At 43.2% G+C, this 18,792-nt stretch overlaps 1 protein-coding gene across 1 annotated transcript in view; it reads left to right on the top strand.

Annotated features, from left to right (window-relative positions):
* UHRF2 (ubiquitin like with PHD and ring finger domains 2) overlaps positions 1-18,792 on the top strand; it is a 173,129-nt gene that overhangs the window by 33,502 nt on the left and 120,835 nt on the right. The window contains exon 2 of the mRNA XM_084629196.1: positions 875-1,117. Coding sequence (XP_084485322.1) covers positions 875-1,117 — 243 coding nt within the window. The remainder of the gene's footprint in view (positions 1-874; positions 1,118-18,792) is intronic.

The following is an 18,792-nucleotide window of genomic DNA, read 5'->3' on the forward strand; positions in this document are numbered from 1 at the left end:
CTCTAATTGTAATCTCTCACAAAAAGTATTTGTTTTTGTTTCAAAAGGTAAACAAATTTTTTTTCCAATTACATTTTTACCCCTTTTTTGGCTGTCTGGATATTTTAGAAAACTGTGATAGTGAAAGATTATTTAAGTCTAAAATATTGACTTGCTGCTTTGAAAAGATTGGGAAAGTGTGAATTGTGCGCAATAGAGTGGTTGTCAGTAAAACTTCATTTCCCCACACTTAACTACACTGTCTCCAATACTATTATGTGGTTATGGTCTGCATTCTGAGTAGGAAATAACTGGAGTATACCAGATTTAAAAAATTTATTAAAGTTAATGTTAAAATTATATAATGAACAGACACTTTTTTCTCAACCTGTGTATCTGGGTATAGTGCTAGATTATCCACAAATACAAAGTTTGTTTTTAGAAGTCAAATGATACATATAGTACATAATCAGCAATAACTCAAATTTAGGTGAATATATTTAAGAGTACAGTTTAGATATTAGTATCCAAGTATTCGGGTACATCACTCATGAAAAGTTGTAAGGAGACTTGGTTGTGGAATGCAAAATATATCAATGCGTGAAGATTGTCCCTCATGTGGTAAGGCCCAAATCCTGCCAAGATGCACAAGTATAGTTTTTATGCCTGTGAGTAATCTCATTGGATGAAATCTTGGTCCCGTTGAGCTTAAGGGGTTTTCTGTTCACTTCTAGCAAGAAAACTATAAAACGAATGACCACATAGAAGTAATTTAATTAGTATTTTAAAAAATGCTTTACCATTTTCTATTCAATGGAATTATTGTGTTAAGAGGAAATTTTAGCAATATTTCTTAAAATGGACCTTTGCAAAATAAAATCTACTTTTTTGACAGCTGGAAGATGGACATACTTTATTCGATTACAATGTTGGACTAAATGACATAGTTCAGCTTTTGATACGGACTGAGTCTGATGCTCCTACCAGTTCCTTGACTAATAAGGATGGAGAAGTCAACCCGTGTACTGTTGCCAACTGTAAGAACAAAGTCAAGAGAACAACAGGGAGTGGATCGCCCAATCAGCCATCTACATCTGCTCGGTCATTTCTCATTGATCCTGGCATTGGATTGTATAAGGTATTTGCAAGTTTTGAAGTCCTCTTGTTTTGTATTTCTAGGTTCAGTTCTATAGCTTATATAGACCCAGATCCTTGAAACACTCTTATGTGTTTAATGTCAAATTTGAAGTCAATGGGTCTATGCTCATGTTTACAGTTAAGCATGTGTATAAGTATTAGGAGAATCAGGGCCAGTAGTACCGTCTGGATTGTTTTAATTAGAGATTTAATTAGAGATTTATTTAAAGTATTTGGGTAAAAATGATGATCATATGCTTCAATTAAAAATATCTGCTACAGCATCCGGGTATAGCAGGTAACTTCATTATGATGGGATTTAGGTGTTTAGTTTATGATGTCTAAGGCTCTGATCAATATACTGAAGGCACATTCTTAAGGTTAGACATGTGTAAGTAACTTGCTGAACTGGGCCTAAAATAGTAAGCAGTCTTACAAAAAAAGTGTTTAGATTTAAATTTGCACAGTAAGAGGTCAAATGTATTATAAAAACTTGGTCTTTTTTCTCCTCATCTGGGCAGATCTAGTCTTGTTGCAATGTAGATGGAAAAACTGGAAGTTACAGATTTCATGGTAGACAGCCACTTTTCTGCTTTGTCCAGCTTCGGTCTACCTTGTGAGAATTTTGAGAGCAGTCCTGTGTACAGGGTAGTGTTCAAGGCGATAGAAGAAAAGTGTGTTACATGTACCCGAGCTGAGGCTTACAGTTTGAGTTGCAAGTTGGAGAAACGTCTTCATGAAGCTCACTCTCTTGATATGAAGTCACTTTAATATGTCCTAGAAGTGGTTGTTACAATATCAGTGTAACAGACGGGAGATAATTTTTTTGGTCATACATCACTTGCACTGTCCAACAACATCCCATACAATTGGCATTATTACACCACCTATTAGGAAGTAAGGAGGCAAAAAACCTGTCAACTACATCTGATGTAAACGACACCAGCTTTCCCACTTCCTATCCACTAATTTCCTTCTTTCCTTCCTTCCTTTCACTAGAAGCATAAAGCCCGTTCTTCAGCCCCTGTGCTCCCTTTTCACCTTTCATTAGGCTGTGTCTACCCTACGCAGCTTTTAACGGCATGGCTGTGTTGTTACAGCCGTGTTGCTAAAAGGGGCGCAGCATAGCTGCTGTTTGTCAGCTCGCCTGCTGACAAAAAGCTTCCACCCCCGCTGTTCACACTGGCACTTGTTGTCGGCAGAACTTCTTTGTCTTTCAGAGTTGTTTAAACCTCCTGCCCCCCCCCCCCGACAAAAGTTTTGTCGTTCAGTTGCCAGTGTAGACATAACCAAGAAAAAGACAAAGGAAGATACCACAAATCAGAAAGAACATTAGAAAAGATGGATTTCTCAAAGAAGAGAGGTGCTAAAATAGGCACTTATCAATAGCCTTAAGAAATTAAGGTAGGGGCTTTAGAAAATAACTTAAACTCCTTTTTTTAGAGTGAAAAGGAGAAGGCAAATTATCCTTCTTCTTCTTGCCCAGAAAGGGACCACCTGATTGCTACATCTGCCTCAGTGAACCATCTCCAGGGAGGCAGTTAGAAAATTCTGCCATCACGACGTTGTTGAGGACTGCCAAATCTTCTCCAAGATCGCCTTAAAGCACTTCAATTTTAGGATCTACAGAAAAGTATTTAATATGTGGATACAGGTGTTGTATTCCTTGCAGTTTCTAGATGTCAGGTGCATTCTGTTGACTAGGGATCCTTCCCTAAACACTCAAATTAAATGGTGCTTATAAGATTTTATTCAAGCCAAAAATATAATTTAAAAAAAAAAATCCTGCTCAAGGGAAACCAGTGGAAAGGAATGTAAACTATGACATGCTTAGGTATAAGATGGCAAAAAGTATTTTTGTGTGTCTAGCTACTTGCTTTGTAAACATTGAGAAATACTTTACCTAGAAGCCTGCAAGAGAATCATTGGATCTGCTAGACTGTCGGGTCATAAAGGGATAAATTGTAGAGGATTAAAAACATTGCAGAGAAACTGAACTCATTGCATCAGTCTCTACAACAGAGGATGTGTAGATCGCTGTTGTTCTCAGGTGATTAAAAAGAAGCTCTCAAAAACTGTGGTATCCAAAGACAAGGTGTTATAAGCAAAGTGATGATTTAATTTGCAGCAAGTCACCAGGACCAAATGCTCAAGAGTTCTGAAGGACCTTAAGAATGAAGTAGCTTAGCTGCTAGCAAAAATATACCTGTCATTAAAATCAGCAACTTTGCTGGAGGGTTTTTTAAAGTGCTAGGCGTGATGCTGAAAATTCTAGATCAGTGAACCTAACATCATTACCAGGTATAGTAGCTGAAATAACATAAAACAGTTATTAAACACTTTGGTTTATCCCTATGATATTTAATCTGTGTTACTTCTATACCTCTCCTAACTGAATTCTTGAAGGAGGCAATAAAGATATAATTTACTTGGACTTTCCATGAACCTTTGGCAAAAATCCTTTTATAAGACTTTACGAAAGAAACTGAATAGTTATTCTTTGAGTGATATCACTGTGGGTGTTCCACTGTAGGTGCAGCAGTGCCCCTTGCACCTGGGATTAGAGATCTTCACTAGCTGTGCCTGTTGGACTGCACATGTGCACCTCCTCTCTCTCGTGGTGTGCATGAGATGTGTATATACAGTGCTGTGTGGTCCAGCCACCTCCAATTCTTTCTCTACTGCCTTTGATCTGGGACGGAATCCACTAGCAGAGCCTGCTTCTCCTATTCCCTCAGAAATATAGTGCCATACCTGATAGTATAGCTAGTTTTTCTTCATTCTCCTTCTAGCTGTGTAAACGTTTTTTTTGTTAACTTTTTTTATCTTTACAGTTCTCCTAGATTAGGTTTCTGTTTTTCCCACTTCCCAACTGGAAGCCTTTTCCCCTTCACTCTTATGCCCAGCTCTCCTGGGTTTAAGAAGTTCTTCTCATGCTGGGCTGCCTTCTTGATAACGGATGGCCACCCATAGTGTATCTGCTGTCTGGGAGAGGGACACGTCCCTCAAAAGTGATCCCACTGCCTCGACCTGAAACCCAGAGCCAGAACCTTAGATTGAAACCTCTCATGGAGAAATCACTACTTCTGGCATCAGACCTGGACTCTTCCACAGAGAGGCCCTCATGCTCTACCAGGTCATTTGTTGGCCCCTACTTTTCCACACCCTGTCAAGAGAGTCCTCCTGTGAGCGTGCGGATGACAAGAAATTAGCTTCTTCCTCCTCCTCCTCTCACTCTGAGGCGCAGCCCACCAGAACACTTTCCCCAGCTAGGTTGTTGGCTTCAACCTCGTTTGACGGGGGACATGGCTCCAGGGCTCGTCTAAGTATCTCTGATGCTGACTTAAAGAAACTGTCTAAAGACCCTATCCAGGCAGACTGTCAGCCCTCAGTGCTGTTTCCCAGTTTTGGGGACTGAGGCGGCTCACTTACAGGAGCTACAGCACTAATTCCATTTCTGGCACCAATGAAGCCATCAGCACCGAGCAAGTCTTTGACACCAGCTAAATCTGTGGTGTCATCTTCTGAAACTTCGGGAACATAGACCCTCTCTTCGGCACTGGGCATTACAACAGCACCGATGATGCTCCTTCCTCCTTCACAAGACTCTTTAGATAGCCTAAAGACCTTCTGGTATCTGACACTCCTGAGTCTCCGCTTCTTTGACTGGACCTCCTCCCGCTTCTACCCTCCTCTCTAGACTCTCAACATTCTTCCCTCTTTCCACAGAGGATGGCACCTCACTTCCCCAGTGAGGAGGAGGACGAGGACTCCATTGTTCCCTCTACTATTGGACAAATTGCACCTGGTTATCATCACTATATGACCCCCAATCCTGTCAGGGACTACCATGGATGCAGCCACATGTGCCACTCCCACCAAACTGGCCATATTGGGACCCGTGGGCTATTTATGGGGCACAATTCAGGAACCATCCCAGAGATTAAAGCTGGAGACCTACTGCTCTCCCTTCTCCATTGGTGTCTTGCCCTCAGGAGGTTGAGCCGCCACCAGTACCAACTGAGGAGGAAGATCAGGAAAAGCAGGCATCCCCAAATTTACATTTTTCTTCCTCCTCACCTGATAAGGCAGTTAAGTCTCCACCCCCTACATCTGCTGATGACTTCAGGCAGTTTCAAGATCTGTTCCATAGGATTGCAGACTCCCTACACATGCTGCTGGAGGAAGTCAAAGTCCGGTAGCATAAACTGCTGGATATCCTCCACGCATCCTCTTCCGCAAAGATCACACTACCAATCAGTGAAGCTCTTCTCAAACCTACAAAGGTTCTGTGTCAGACCCCGGATGACATCCCTTTTACCTGCAAACACACTGACAGAAAAATATTACATTCCAGCAAAGGATACTAAATGTTTATTTTCGCATCCCACCCCAAATTCTTTGGTGGTCAGTGTGACGAAGGAGAGAGCAACTTTACCAATCTCGAGCTAGTCATCCAGACAGAGACTGGAAATGCCTGGACCTCTTTGGATGCAAGACATACTCTTCAGTCACTCTACAGTTGAGGATTTCAAATTATGAAGCTCTCATGGCCAAGTATAATCTGAACTACTCAAAATTGGTAAATCATGGCCAAGTTTTTCCAGAGTCCAAAAAGGAGTAATTCTAGTCCTTGATAGTGGAGGGATACCACCTAGCCCATACGACCCTACAAGCCTCATTAGACTCTCCAATCACCGATCCATTGCGACTGCTATGGTCATGAGATTCTCATCATGGCTACACCTATCAGGCTTTCCTATGGAGGTACAAACCGCAGTATAGGACTTACCATTCAAAGGCCAGAAACTATTCTGGGAGCACACAGAACTCATTGCACTCCCTTAAAGACACCCAAGCTACACTTTGTTCTCTCAGGAAAAACACGCCAGAACCAAAGAGACGCTTGGGGAAGTACCAACTCCACTGGTGATCCCGAACCCCTCAGTGACATTGACACCCAATGACGTTGACAAAAACCTCCTACTAAATGTAACCAGTCTGCTTCTGAAGGGGCTACATCTCACTCACCAGCATCAAAGCAACTATTTTGAACGTGTGGTCGAGGCCCTGAGACGCCTTCCCTTGTTCAAGTCATCTCCACCGTCTCTGACGTTCCAACAGTTTGGCAACTGATTAGCTCCGTTTTTCCCGTTTTGGAGTCTATTCACCTCATCACATGGGAGGAGCCACATTTTGTGGTCAGACATACAAGACTGACATGTGATGTCTTCAAGTATGGCTTCATTCTGTATACCTCCCCCATAAACACAAACTTTTATCCATGCCAAGGTGAGTCAAGGATTCACTACTGTGATGGAAACAGCCCAACAACGTCCTACCAATATCGCCAACTATAATCCTAACCACTGATGCCTCCCTAATTGGTTGGGGAATGCATCTACACAAACATAGTGCAGAGCAGATGGTCTTCAACCGAATCCACCTTACACATCAACCTCTTAGAGCTACAAGTGGTCCGCAATACCTGCTGGCATTTCCTATCTCTTCTCAAGCAGTATACTGTAAGAGTGGTAATGGACAATCTTGCCTTCATGTCTTGTATCAACAGGCAGGGAGGAGTGAGATCCCACATGTTATGCATGGAGACAAAAAACTGTGTGCAACTAGTTTATCCAGAACAGCATCTCTGTTTCAGCTGTGTACCTTCTGGGTACACAGACACTGCAGACACACAAAGCAGGACATTCTCACACGATCACAAGTGGGAGGTGGATATGCAAGCATATTCAACCAATGGGGCCATCCCACCGTAGATCTTTTTGCCATTCAACACAACTCCTGCTGCCCTCAGTTCCGTTCCAGAGTGGGATTGGGGCGCAGATTGCTGCGGGATGGGATGCACCTCTCATATGCATAACATGGGATGCACCTCTCATATGCCTTCCCTCCCTTCCCCCTCCTATTCCAAGTACTTTGCAAAATACAGTTGGACTGAGCGCAGGTCATACTAATAGCTCCAACCTGGCCACGACAAGTCTGGTATACTTAACTTTCACGCGTGATGGTATGCTGACTGACTTGTCTCCACCTAACACTGTGGCTCTTCTCACAGGACTTGGGACACATTCTCCATCCCAATCCAGATGCTCCCACTCAAAGCCTGGCTCCTCTTCTGGTTTCAGGAAATTAACCTTCTCAGATGCAGTCAACAGATACTTTTGAATAGCAGGTGTGACACAACAACCCTCCCCCCACCCCACCCCCCACACAAATGAATGAGATTTTTTACGGCTGGTGCACCTCACACGCAGTTGATGCAGCACACTTATTCTTGACTACGTTCTACATCTTAAGCAGTCACAGTTGGCCAGTAGCTCTATTAGGGTACAGTTGGCAGCAATCCCTTCTTTTCACTCCCTCCATTGATAGTCACTCCATCTTCGCATACCCGCTCATGAAGCACTACTTGAAGGGTACTGAAAATCTTACTCTCATATGAGAGACCCTACCCCGGCCTGGAACCCTACCCCGGCCTGCGTTCTTTGTCTAGACCAGTGTGTCTCAAATGCAGCCACTGTGGCTGCATGTGGTCACCAGGGGCTTTTCTTGAAGCCACAGCCTCCTGGGCAGTGGATTGGGGGAGGGCGGGGCAGCAAGAAGTGGTTGGGCCCTACCCCCATTTTGAGCCACAAATGTTGGAGGAGCAGACAGCCATTGTGAGTTCCCCACCTTCCGGGGGGTGGTTAGGCTCAGGCCTCTAGCTTCAGTCTTGGTGTGGCAGGCAGCAGGCTCTGGCCACATGGCGGCGGGCTCTGACCATAGGCTCTGACAGTGGGGCTTCAGGCTTTGGCCGCACAGCGACGGGCTCCATTCTCCGGCCACTGGGCTTCAGGCTACAGCTGCTGGGCTTTGGGCTCACACCCCCTCCCTGTTATCACCCCTGGCCCCCGCTGCCCTTCACCCATTCACCCCACCACCCCCTGGCCTCCACTGCCTCCCTACCCACCTTCCCATCCAAGGATTAGTTTGTCCCCCAGATTGCCAGGGCTGAGTAAATCTGCTGTGAAAAGTGATATTTGCATGTTGGTTAATATCACTTTTCACTGCCTCCCAGCTAGCTAACAAGTCTCTGCTTTGAAAAGTGATATTAACAAACATACAAATCTCACTTTTCACAGAAGCAGACTTATTAGCTAGCAAGTCTTTTTTTTTAAAAGAAAAACAAAAAGCAAAGCCCTGCAACCAAAAAAGCAAAAGAAATAACAAAAAAGATAAGAACATGCAAAGCACCTTATTTATTTGTTTCTATTCTGTTTAGGTCCAGTAAAGAATAGAAACAACTGTATGTTGTTGAGTCTGCAAAAACACCCCTACATAAATAGATTACTATGATTGGACATGTATATGTATATATGTATTTGTTTTTCCTAAAGTTAAGTATTTTAGGAAAAATTTTCAAAGCGGCCACCAGCAAGCGACCACCAGCAAAACATTTTGTTGTGAGAACCCTAGGTCTAGGCCCCCCATTTGAACCAGTGGCAACCTGTTCTTACATACACCTACCAATGAAAACGGCCTTTCTTGTTGCCATCACCTCTGCGAGATGGGGAGGGGCGAAATCATGGCCCTCATGGCATCCACCATACGTCTTTTATAAAGACAGAAGTGGCAAAGAGTCCTGTGGCACCTTATAGACCATGAAAGCTTATGCTCCAATACATCTGTTAGTCTATAAGGTGCTACAGGACTCTTAGTCTGGGTCTGTAAAAGCGGCAAACATGGCTACTCTTCTGATACGTAAGACAGTTACGCTACACCCACACTCAAGATTCTTACCTAAGGTCCCAATGTCTTTTCATCTCAAACAACCGATACATCTCCCCCTTTTTTTTCCCCCACTGAAGCCTCACAGTAATCACAGAAGTAATCAACAGGAGGCAGTGCTACACACCCGAGATGTGTGGCACACAGCCTTCTACTTAGACAGGACTAAACCCTTACGGAGATCACCATGATTATTCCTCTCCACCACCGAAAGATCCAGAGGCACTGCTTTATCTAAACAATCCCTCGCTAAATGGATCTCATTGTATGTTTATCTTACGAGCTACGAGAGACAGCCTACCGCAATCAGAACACATTCCACACAATTGCTATCTGCCTTTATTGCCTTCCTTAATAATGTCCCCATGGATGACATTTGTAAGGCTGCCACATGGGCATTGACAGATACTTTCTCCCAACATTATATTGTTACGCCCGAGGTCGCAATGAACACACTCTTCGGACATGCTGTCCTATCTACAATTGTGCGCTGTGCAGTAACTGAGGTGCCCTACTACTCCCCTTTCCTTCGGAGCCGAAAACATAACCTCTGCGGCAGAGAAGGAACTGGGGAGCGTTCTGACTGCACAGCGCTATACGTACATCCCGCACACAGTGCAAGAGAGGGGAGGTGCTCAAGTGGTCTGATAGGCACTGCTAGTGAAGATCTGAGATCCCAGCTGCAGGGGATGCTGCCGCACCTACAGCAGAGCATCCATAGGGACACACCTCTCTCAGAACCTCAGTTACTGCACAGGGTGAGTAACCCTCTCTCACAGGTTGAGAGGCTACCATTTTGTCATGGGTTAGAAACTGATAGAGAAAACAAAACAGAAATAAATGATCCGTCTTAATAGTGAGGTGTCCAAAGGATTCTTTCTAGGACTGGTATGCTTTATTACATCTCTTAATGATGGCACGTTAATTGTTAATGAGGCAACGATTTGCAGGTGGGATGTGTTTTGGTCATGACTAGAGAATGAGAAACTCCAGAAGGACCTAACAACAAAGCTGAGTGGCTGGGCAGCATGTTGGCAAATGAAATTCACAGTAGACTGGTGAAGTTTTCCACACTGGAAGGAGAAAATTGAACTGCTAGTAAGGATTGATGGGTTCTGAGTTTACTGTGGCCATTCATAGAAAAGACGTGTGTGTCACTGTGTACTGCTGCTGAATGGAAACAGTAACTCCTTGAGCAACAGTGATCAAAAATGCAAACAAGATGTTGCAGTTTGCTATAAAATGGATAAAAAAAATCACTGAAAATATGCCATTATTACCGTAGCACCTCTGGGCCCTAGTCATGGACCCAGGACACCACTATGCTAGGCACTGGGTATGCGCTCAGCTAGAATTTTGTATTCCATTCTGTTCCTCCATCTCAAAAGAAACCTAGCAGCAGTGGTAAAAGTCTAGAGAAGATGAGCAAAAAATATGAGCAGGATGGAAATCTTCCCTATGAAGAGAGGTGAAAAGGATTAGGGTTGTTTAATTGAGAGTGAGCACCAAGTGCTCCTATTCTTTCTTATAATACAAGAGTGAGACACCCAACAAAATTTAAAAGGCAGCACTGAAAATGAGTAGGGGAAATATTTTACTGTCCATCACACTGACTGGTGATCTCACTGTATGAAACTGTTAGCTAGACAGAGAGCTTAGTAAGTATGAAAGAGTTCACTGAGTGCTAGACCACCTCCTTGTGGCCAAGTATGGTGTAGCAACTCTCTCCTCATCTTGCATCCCTCAGTTGATTGTTGGTCTGGTGATCTCTTTCCATTGCTTGGCCCTTGAGCCAGGTAATTATGTAGTCCATACAAATAAACAGTCCAGACACCGTCACCAAAAAGTCTTCAGTTGCACCCTTTTCTCAGGGCTCTCTGTTGGTCCCTTTTTCAGAGGCTTCATGCCATTTTCTCGGGTGGCTGGTAGGGGAACCCAGGCCTTCCCTCCATACTGGGTTCCTATAATCAAGATCCACAGTCTGCTCAGTCCAACTCTTTGCTGCTGTTTACCTGGACTTCTTCCTATCCAGGTTTTCTCAGGCCTTCTCTCCCAAAGCCTCTCTAGGTGCACACTTGCTTCAGGGCTAGGACTGAGGGCCCTCCCCTGGAATCACCTAATAAAATCCGAGCATTGAAGTATGAACAAAATCCCACTTCTGCTTACCTATGGGGTGATCTTACGTTAGTCTCAAATAAATGACTCATAAGGCTCCCTCCCTGGGAGTTGCTGTTCTTTTATCAGGGCTTCCCATGAGAGCTGGCTTCACTCTGGTGACTGCCAGCTTCCCCTGCTCATGTGAGGATCCCAGAGCTTGAATCATAGAATCATAGAATATCAGGGTTGGAAGGGACCCCAGAAGGTCATCTAGTCCAACCCCCTGCTCGAAGCAGGACCAATTCCCAGTTAAATCATCCTAGCCAGGGCTTTGTCAAGCCTGACCTTAAAAACCTCTAAGGAAGGAGATTCTACCACCTCCCTAGGTAACACATTCCAGTGTTTCACCACCCTCTTAGTGAAAAAGTTTTTCCTAATATCCAATCTAAACCTCCCCCACTGCAACTTGAGACCATTACTCCTCGTTCTGTCATCTGCTACCATTGAGAACAGTCTAGAGCCATCCTCTTTGGAACCCCCTTTCAGGTAGTTGAAAGCAGCTATCAAATCCCCCCTCATTCTTCTCTTCTGCAGGCTAAACAATCCCAGCTCCCTCAGCCTCTCCTCATAACTCATGTGTTCCAGTCCCCTAATCATTTTTGTTGCCCTTCGCTGGACTCTCTCCAATTTATCCACATCCTTCTTGAAGTGTGGGGCCCAAAACTGGACACAGTACTCCAGATGAGGCCTCACCAATGTCGAATAGAGGGGGACGATCACGTCCCTCGATCTGCTCGCTATGCCCCTACTTATACATCCCAAAATGCCATTGGCCTTCTTGGCAACAAGGGCACACTGCTGACTCATATCCAGCTTCTCGTCCACTGTCACCCCTAGGTCCTTTTCCGCAGAACTGCTGCCTAGCCATTCGGTCCCTAGTCTGTAGCTGTGCATTGGGTTCTTCCGTCCTAAGTGCAGGACCCTGCACTTATCCTTATTGAACCTCATCAGATTTCTTTTGGCCCAATCCTCCAATTTGTCTAGGTCTTTCTGTATCCTATCCCTCCCCTCCAGCGTATCTACCACTCCTCCCAGTTTAGTATCATCTGCAAATTTGCTGAGAGTGCAATCCACACCATCCTCCTTGGTCTCCCTACTCTCAAATTCTGCAAGTAACTACAGACTTCGTTCTGCTCTAATCTTGTCAGTATAATCACCACCCAACCCCTTTCCAGCTGGGCATCATCTCCAATTAAGTCTGGCTGTCCCTCCAAGTGCAGCTAGGTAATATAGTTGGTCTTTCAGGCCCACATTAACTCTTTCATCATCTGTGTGGAATATGCACCCTATCACAGTAAAATTCAAAAATATTTATACATGCTTTGAGAATAATAAGACGGTAAAATTTTGTAAGTGCTATAAACATTTAACGCTGAGACCTTAACTTGGAAGAACAAGTTTGAAGGAAACTTCTCCATAATAATGCTTGCATAATTGTCCATTATAGTGGATTTGTATCTTATGAGACATCTGGTACTGACCAGTGTCTGATTAGTTATGCAATTCTATATCCCTTCTCCAACCTACTATATTGGATCCCTACCTCAAGATTTATAACAGTCATGCTTCCGTCAGTTTGCATTTTTGCTGGTGAGTAGCTCTCAACAATGCTCCAGCAGATTGGGTTGTTATCAATTTCTCAGTTTTGGCGAGTCCTTTTTACATTTTGTTGCAATCCTCTTCCTGTAGCATCAGGTCCCTTTTAACAGGGTGATAAGAGGTTCTCAATTTTGCCACTTTGGCTTTGTACCCACTATTCATTTCGTTGTGAGAGCACATGTGGCATGGAACTTCAAAGGTGGTCCTTCCTGACCTGTGTGGCAAGGTCTCTTTAACTCTAAGACGGGGTGGGCAAACTTTTTGGCCCAAGAGCCAAATCTGGGTATGGAAATTGTATGGCGGGCCATGAATGCTCACTAAATTGGGTGTTGGGGTGTGGGAGGGGATGAGGGCTCTGGCTGGGGAAGCAGGCTCTGGGGTGGGGCCAGAAATAATGAGTTCAGGGTGTGGGAGGAGGCTCCGGGCTGGGGCAGGTGGTTGGGGTGGGGGGTGCAGGAGCCAGAACGGGGACATGCTACTGCTTCCTGAAGCCATGTGGAGACACAGTACGCACATGGTGGGGCAAGCCCCAGACCCTGCTTCCCACCGGGAGTGCTGGAGCGGGATGAGTCCCGGACCCTGCTCCCCAGCAGGACCTCAAGGTCTGGATTAAAAAGTCTGAAGGGCCTGATGTGGTCCCCAGGCTGTAGTTTGCCCACCCCCGCTCTAAGAGGTACTTTGGGCATGCCATCTACATTCCTCATGCATGCTAGTACCGTTGGGTGACCTGTTCCTTTTGGAGTTCAAAGACTCTTTAGATCCAGGACAAAGAGTTCTAGAGTGTCTTTCTTTTGGCATTTCCTGATAATTTGGAAAACATTTCTACTGGTCTTGAATCTTTATTGCTGTCAAATTATCTTGTCTCAATTTTTAAAATCAAATAAATTCTACTTAATTATTTTAGAACATTCAGTAAACTTTTGTATTTTTATATGTTTACAATATTGGCAATCCTAAAAGCTCCTTTATTCTTGGTACAACTGTATGCCCACAGCTTGAATTGCCATGATTTTCTATTCTGAAATACGGGATTCTCTAATCAGTATTTACCTGAATATTCCAGTGCTGTGTTACACACTTCATTGCTTTTTTCATATATAGGCTTGGAAGGATTAGGTATCAGTAAATGTCAATTTTACTATATACATACGAAAACCCCTGCCATTAATATTAATATACAGATAGGCAAAGTAAGAAAGATGCTGCTTGAGAGCTTATTATCGTGATTTAATGCTATTTACTTTGCATATTTTGACATGTGATGTTGATAATTTGTATTATAAAGCTTTAATTTTTTTTTCAATTTCTCCTGTTAAATAATTATCAGATTTTCCCCCTCCCCATAATTTCTCACAACTATGAAAATGTAAATTGATACAAATAGAAGAATAATGCTTAAAAATAAACATTGATATTATCCATCACAATTATTATAAAAATTGAATTCTGGCAAGACTACAGGTGTATTATTTATTGCAAACTTGGCTCTGCTATTGAAATCTCCTTCAGTTTTTGGTTTATTTCTTCAAATTAAAACCAATGATTTTGTTAGTTCCTGATTACTGTAGACTAAATTGTTAACGTTAACGCTAACGTTGTCCGCATGGGGTATGCCAGTGTAAATGGTCCACTGTGATTAAGGATCATGGTTGTTTTTTTGTTTTTATTTTATTTTTTTAAAGGGCCACATTTGCATTAGCAAGTGGCAAAGGAGGAGAGTGGACACAAGAGGTCAGCATAGCAACTAAAGTAAGCAGAATAGGCCCAAAAAAATGGGAGGTAGCCAGAACAGCTGTTATGTGGTGATTCTATAGGTTTAAGATGCATGCTCTGGCTAGAACCTCATAGAGTTCTGTTGTAAATTGAAGTCGCCCTTCCACCAGCCTCCCCTAGTGTAATTCTGGACAAGGGCAGTATCCTGTCTGGGGCATGAAGTACTTTGTTAGTACAGGCTAGATCACATCATGCAACTTTCTATTCCTTGCACCATCTTTGCAAAATTTGACCCTGTATACTGCTTATTGTGCTTTTTCAGGTCTCTTAAACAAGTATTTTACTTGTGCATATTTCTTAAATTGCTTTATTGCCATGGCTCTTCACATATTAACAATTTGAGTGATGCAGGAATTTGCTTCTCTTCCCTGCAGCTGTTAAATCCTTCTAATATCAGGTTCAGATGTGGTAAGAAATACAGTGGAATTTGTTGGATAATATGTTCTGTTCCCTCTTGCTGATTATATATGTTACCTGATAAATGCATGTACCTTTCTTTGACTTTTGAAGTCATGGCAGAACATTTTCTTTCATGATTTTTTGCTCTGTATTCATAGCTACTCAGTGAGCTTGCAGTGGTGGTTACATTTGTCTGAAAAAACTAGAGGCCTTTTCACGTCTCATTTAATATTCAGTTACCATGGAAACTTGCTGATACTGAACTGCATACCACTGCAGCTGGAGTGTAGAGGCATTGCTAATGGTTCGTTTCTTACACTCCACTTATTATCAATCTTCAGAGTGCAACGGAAATAATAAAATTGCTCACCTGAGTGTTGCAGAGCAGAGGTGACACAATGGAGTGAAGTAGGTCATAGCATTGCAGATTAGAGAAAGGGGCAAACGTAGGCCTATTTACATAACTAATGAAGTCAGTTTCACCACTGTCCTTAAGAGGTGTGGGGATCTTACTCACACCTCTTCCTGTTCTCACCCTTTTTCTTATCCAAATTTTTAAAATTGGGGTAATTTTATTTCTATTAGTTTTATATGATATATTTTCTTTTTCTGGTGGTCTTAATTTCTAACAGCTGCTCCTCTTATTTGTGTACCTGTAACTTCGTAACATTTAGGAAATCTTAATTTATGAATTTTAATACCCTTAAGAAGAGACACATAATGGACTCGAAATTACTTGAATTTCACTGATGCTATTTTTAATTGTCTCAAGTGGATGTCATCCCTCAAACAAAGGTAATCTGTACATGAAAAATTGATCAAATACCTTTAACTGGTAAATTATGTATGTGACGTTGCACTCCATATGTTTATGGAAATATGCTTCAGAGTTCAGAGTAGCAGCTGTGTTAGTCTGTATCTGCATAAAGAAAAGGAGTACTTGTGGCACCTTAGAGACTAACAAATTTGAGCATAAGCTTTCGTGAGCTACAGCTCACTTCATCGGTGAGCTGTAGCTCACAAAAACTTATGCTCAAATAAATTTGTTAGTCTCTAAGGTGCCACAAGTACTCCTTTTCTTTATGCTTAGGAGTGTAAATATAATGTAGCTGGAATATGCTTTATGAAAAGGTCTCTTGTAAGGTATCATTGCAAAGCTTATAATCTACTGAGGGTGTTCATACTATTTGTATGAATGTATCATTCTTGTACCTAAAACTAGAAATATAAAGTTAACTCTGAAGTCCTATTGTAATTATGCAAAGTGTGGGCCATTAGTGGTGGGTTAAAATCTTGATGGCACCCACTGACTAGGACAATTGGCTGTAGATGGTTTATTTACCTGCAAACCTTCTTGTGGACATTGGGGGGCCAGCCTGTGGGTAATAAAGAATGAGGTCTCACAGGAAATGTGACCATGTCACCTGATACTGGAATCTATTTTAAACTTGGTACTTTCTCCATTTAGAAGGAGGGTTGGGAACCTAGAGAGACAAAGGATTCCCGTCTTATGCAAAATATATATACTTGGGTGGAACAGAACAAGGGTGGGGGCTAGTTATGAGAAATCCCCTAGTTACCACCTGAGCTGGAACAAGGACTGTACCAGGGGAAAGGATTGGGCCCAGACTAGGAAGGAGTCTGGTCTGTGAAAGAAGCTTATTGGAATATCTCTAAGGGTGAGATTTACCTGTATTCAGTTTCTTAAATGTATTAGGCTTAGACTTGTGTGTTTTTGTTTTTTAACTTGGTAACTTACTTTGTTCTGTCTGTTATTACTTGAAGCCACTTAAATCCTACTTTTTATACTTAATAAAATCACTGTTGTTCATTATTGAACCCAGAGTAAGTGATTGATACCTGGGGGAGCAAACAGCTGTGCATATCTCTCCATCAGTGTAGTAGAGGGCGGACAGTTCATGAATTTACTCTGTATAAAGCTTATACAGGGTAAAATGGATGTATTGGGGGTTTGGATCCCACTGGGAACTGAGTGTCTGGGTGCTGGAGACAGGACTACCTACTGAGTGGTTTTCAGTTAAAGCCTGCAGCTTTGGAGATGTGGTTCAAACCCTGGGGTCTGTGTTGCAGTAGGCTTGCGTGTCTGGCTCAACAAGACAGGGTTCTGAAGCCCCAAGCTGACAGGGAAAACGGGCTCAGAGGTAGTTTCAGCATGTCAGGTGACAGTCCCAAGGGGATCTCTGTGGCCGAACCTATCACAATGTAGATCCCTGAATTTAGATTCTACATAAAATATATGTTCAGCACAGATCAGAAAAGGAAGATTTTGTGCTATTACACAAATTGACTCTATTCTTCCTCACCAGAGAAATTGAAATAGCGTCCAAATCTTACCACTTTTTGCCTGTGCAACTTGCATTTCTATGATCCAACTTTTTCTTTCTGGCTACATATCTAAAACCTTTCTTTGGGTCTTCATCACACCTCTTGATTACTGTAACCAGCACCACCACCTCCTCACAGGCCATCCTAATAGCTATGTAACTTCCTTCAATCCATACAAAATGCAGCTGCTAAGATCATCTTCTTTGCATGTGAATCTAACCATCTCACTCCTTCTTTGGATCCCTGCACTGGCTTAGTTCATTGCATCAAGTGCATGCTTTTTGTGATTGCTTTCAGGGGCCTATACAACTCTGTCCCTTCTTATTTATTTCCTCTTGTCTTGTCAGATCACTTCCCATCCTCTGTGGTGCCAATCTGTGTTTGTCTGCTTATCCTACAATTGTCTCCCTGCTTCCTTCAGTACATTTTGTGCATGGAATGCCCTTCCGTAGCTGTCCCACAAAGCCATTATACCTTTTAAAAAATCTTTTGTAAGTAGTTACCTTTTCTGAAGTTTCCACAAGAGGTGAGCTAAGGCTGGGATTCTCCCTTCCACACAGAAGGTGGGCTGAGTCACCCTTGCCTTCCATCTCCCTCTCCTCCAAACCCAGTGGAGGTTGTGCAGGTGTAGGGCAAGGAGTTCCCTCTAAGCTGTGCAGGCACACAGCAGGCTATCAAGGACTGCACAGGCAGGGAGAGGCGCTGCTTCCCCGGCCCTGGAGCTTCCCTGGCCCCAGAGGGGAGAGACGCTGCTGCCCTGGGCTGCTGTGTCAGGGAGAGACTGGGAGGGCTGGGCAGCTTGCACCCTAGAGCCTGTACTCCCAGCCAGAACCCCTACCCTAAACCTCTGCCCTGGCCCTGAGCCCCCTCCTACTCCCCCAACTCCCTCATCCCTAGCCCCACCCCAGAGCCCACACCCCAACTCTCTGCCTTAGCCCTGAGTCCCCTCCCAAAGCCCTTGGCCCCACCCCTGCCACACATCACCTCCATATTGGTGCACATAACAAAATTCATTCCACACATGGACGTAAAAAATTAGCGGGAACATTGGTGAGGGCTACTCTGAGACAGAGGAATGTGTTTGGGACTCTCACTGTCTTCCTTATCTTTTTGCTGATTTTTTTTTTTTTTTTAACCTGGAAAATTTCTACAATCTGGAACTATATTACAACTTCCATGGAATCCTCTCAGAGAATTCCAGGAGTAGCTGCAATCGGGTAATCTGTGGTACTGTCATTCCCTCACAGCTTGGTTGTCAGGAAGATGAAAGTGGGGAAGTGCACTATAATGCAGACTCAGAGTGATGTAGAAATGTCGCCTCCATAGCTATCTCTCCATGTGTTTTTAAAATCAGGACCTAAGCCATCTACTTATCTTTTATTTATTGCATGTAAGAACTATTGAATGTTGGAGGAGAGTGGAACCTGGGAATTTACATTATAGAAAGATGAGAGGGTTAAATCGTAGAAGATGGTTGGGAGTGAGAGAAGAGAAAGGGGGTTAGTGATCTATTAACTTATTTATTTGAACTCCAAAACCATGTAACTACTATGATAGATACCTGTTCTCACCATGGTCTTTTGTATTTTGTGTCTTTATCCTCCATTCTTCATC

Source organism: Lepidochelys olivacea (assembly GCF_965140295.1).
Source record: "Lepidochelys olivacea isolate rLepOli2 genome assembly, chromosome: 5".
NCBI lineage: Eukaryota > Metazoa > Chordata > Testudines > Cheloniidae > Lepidochelys > Lepidochelys olivacea.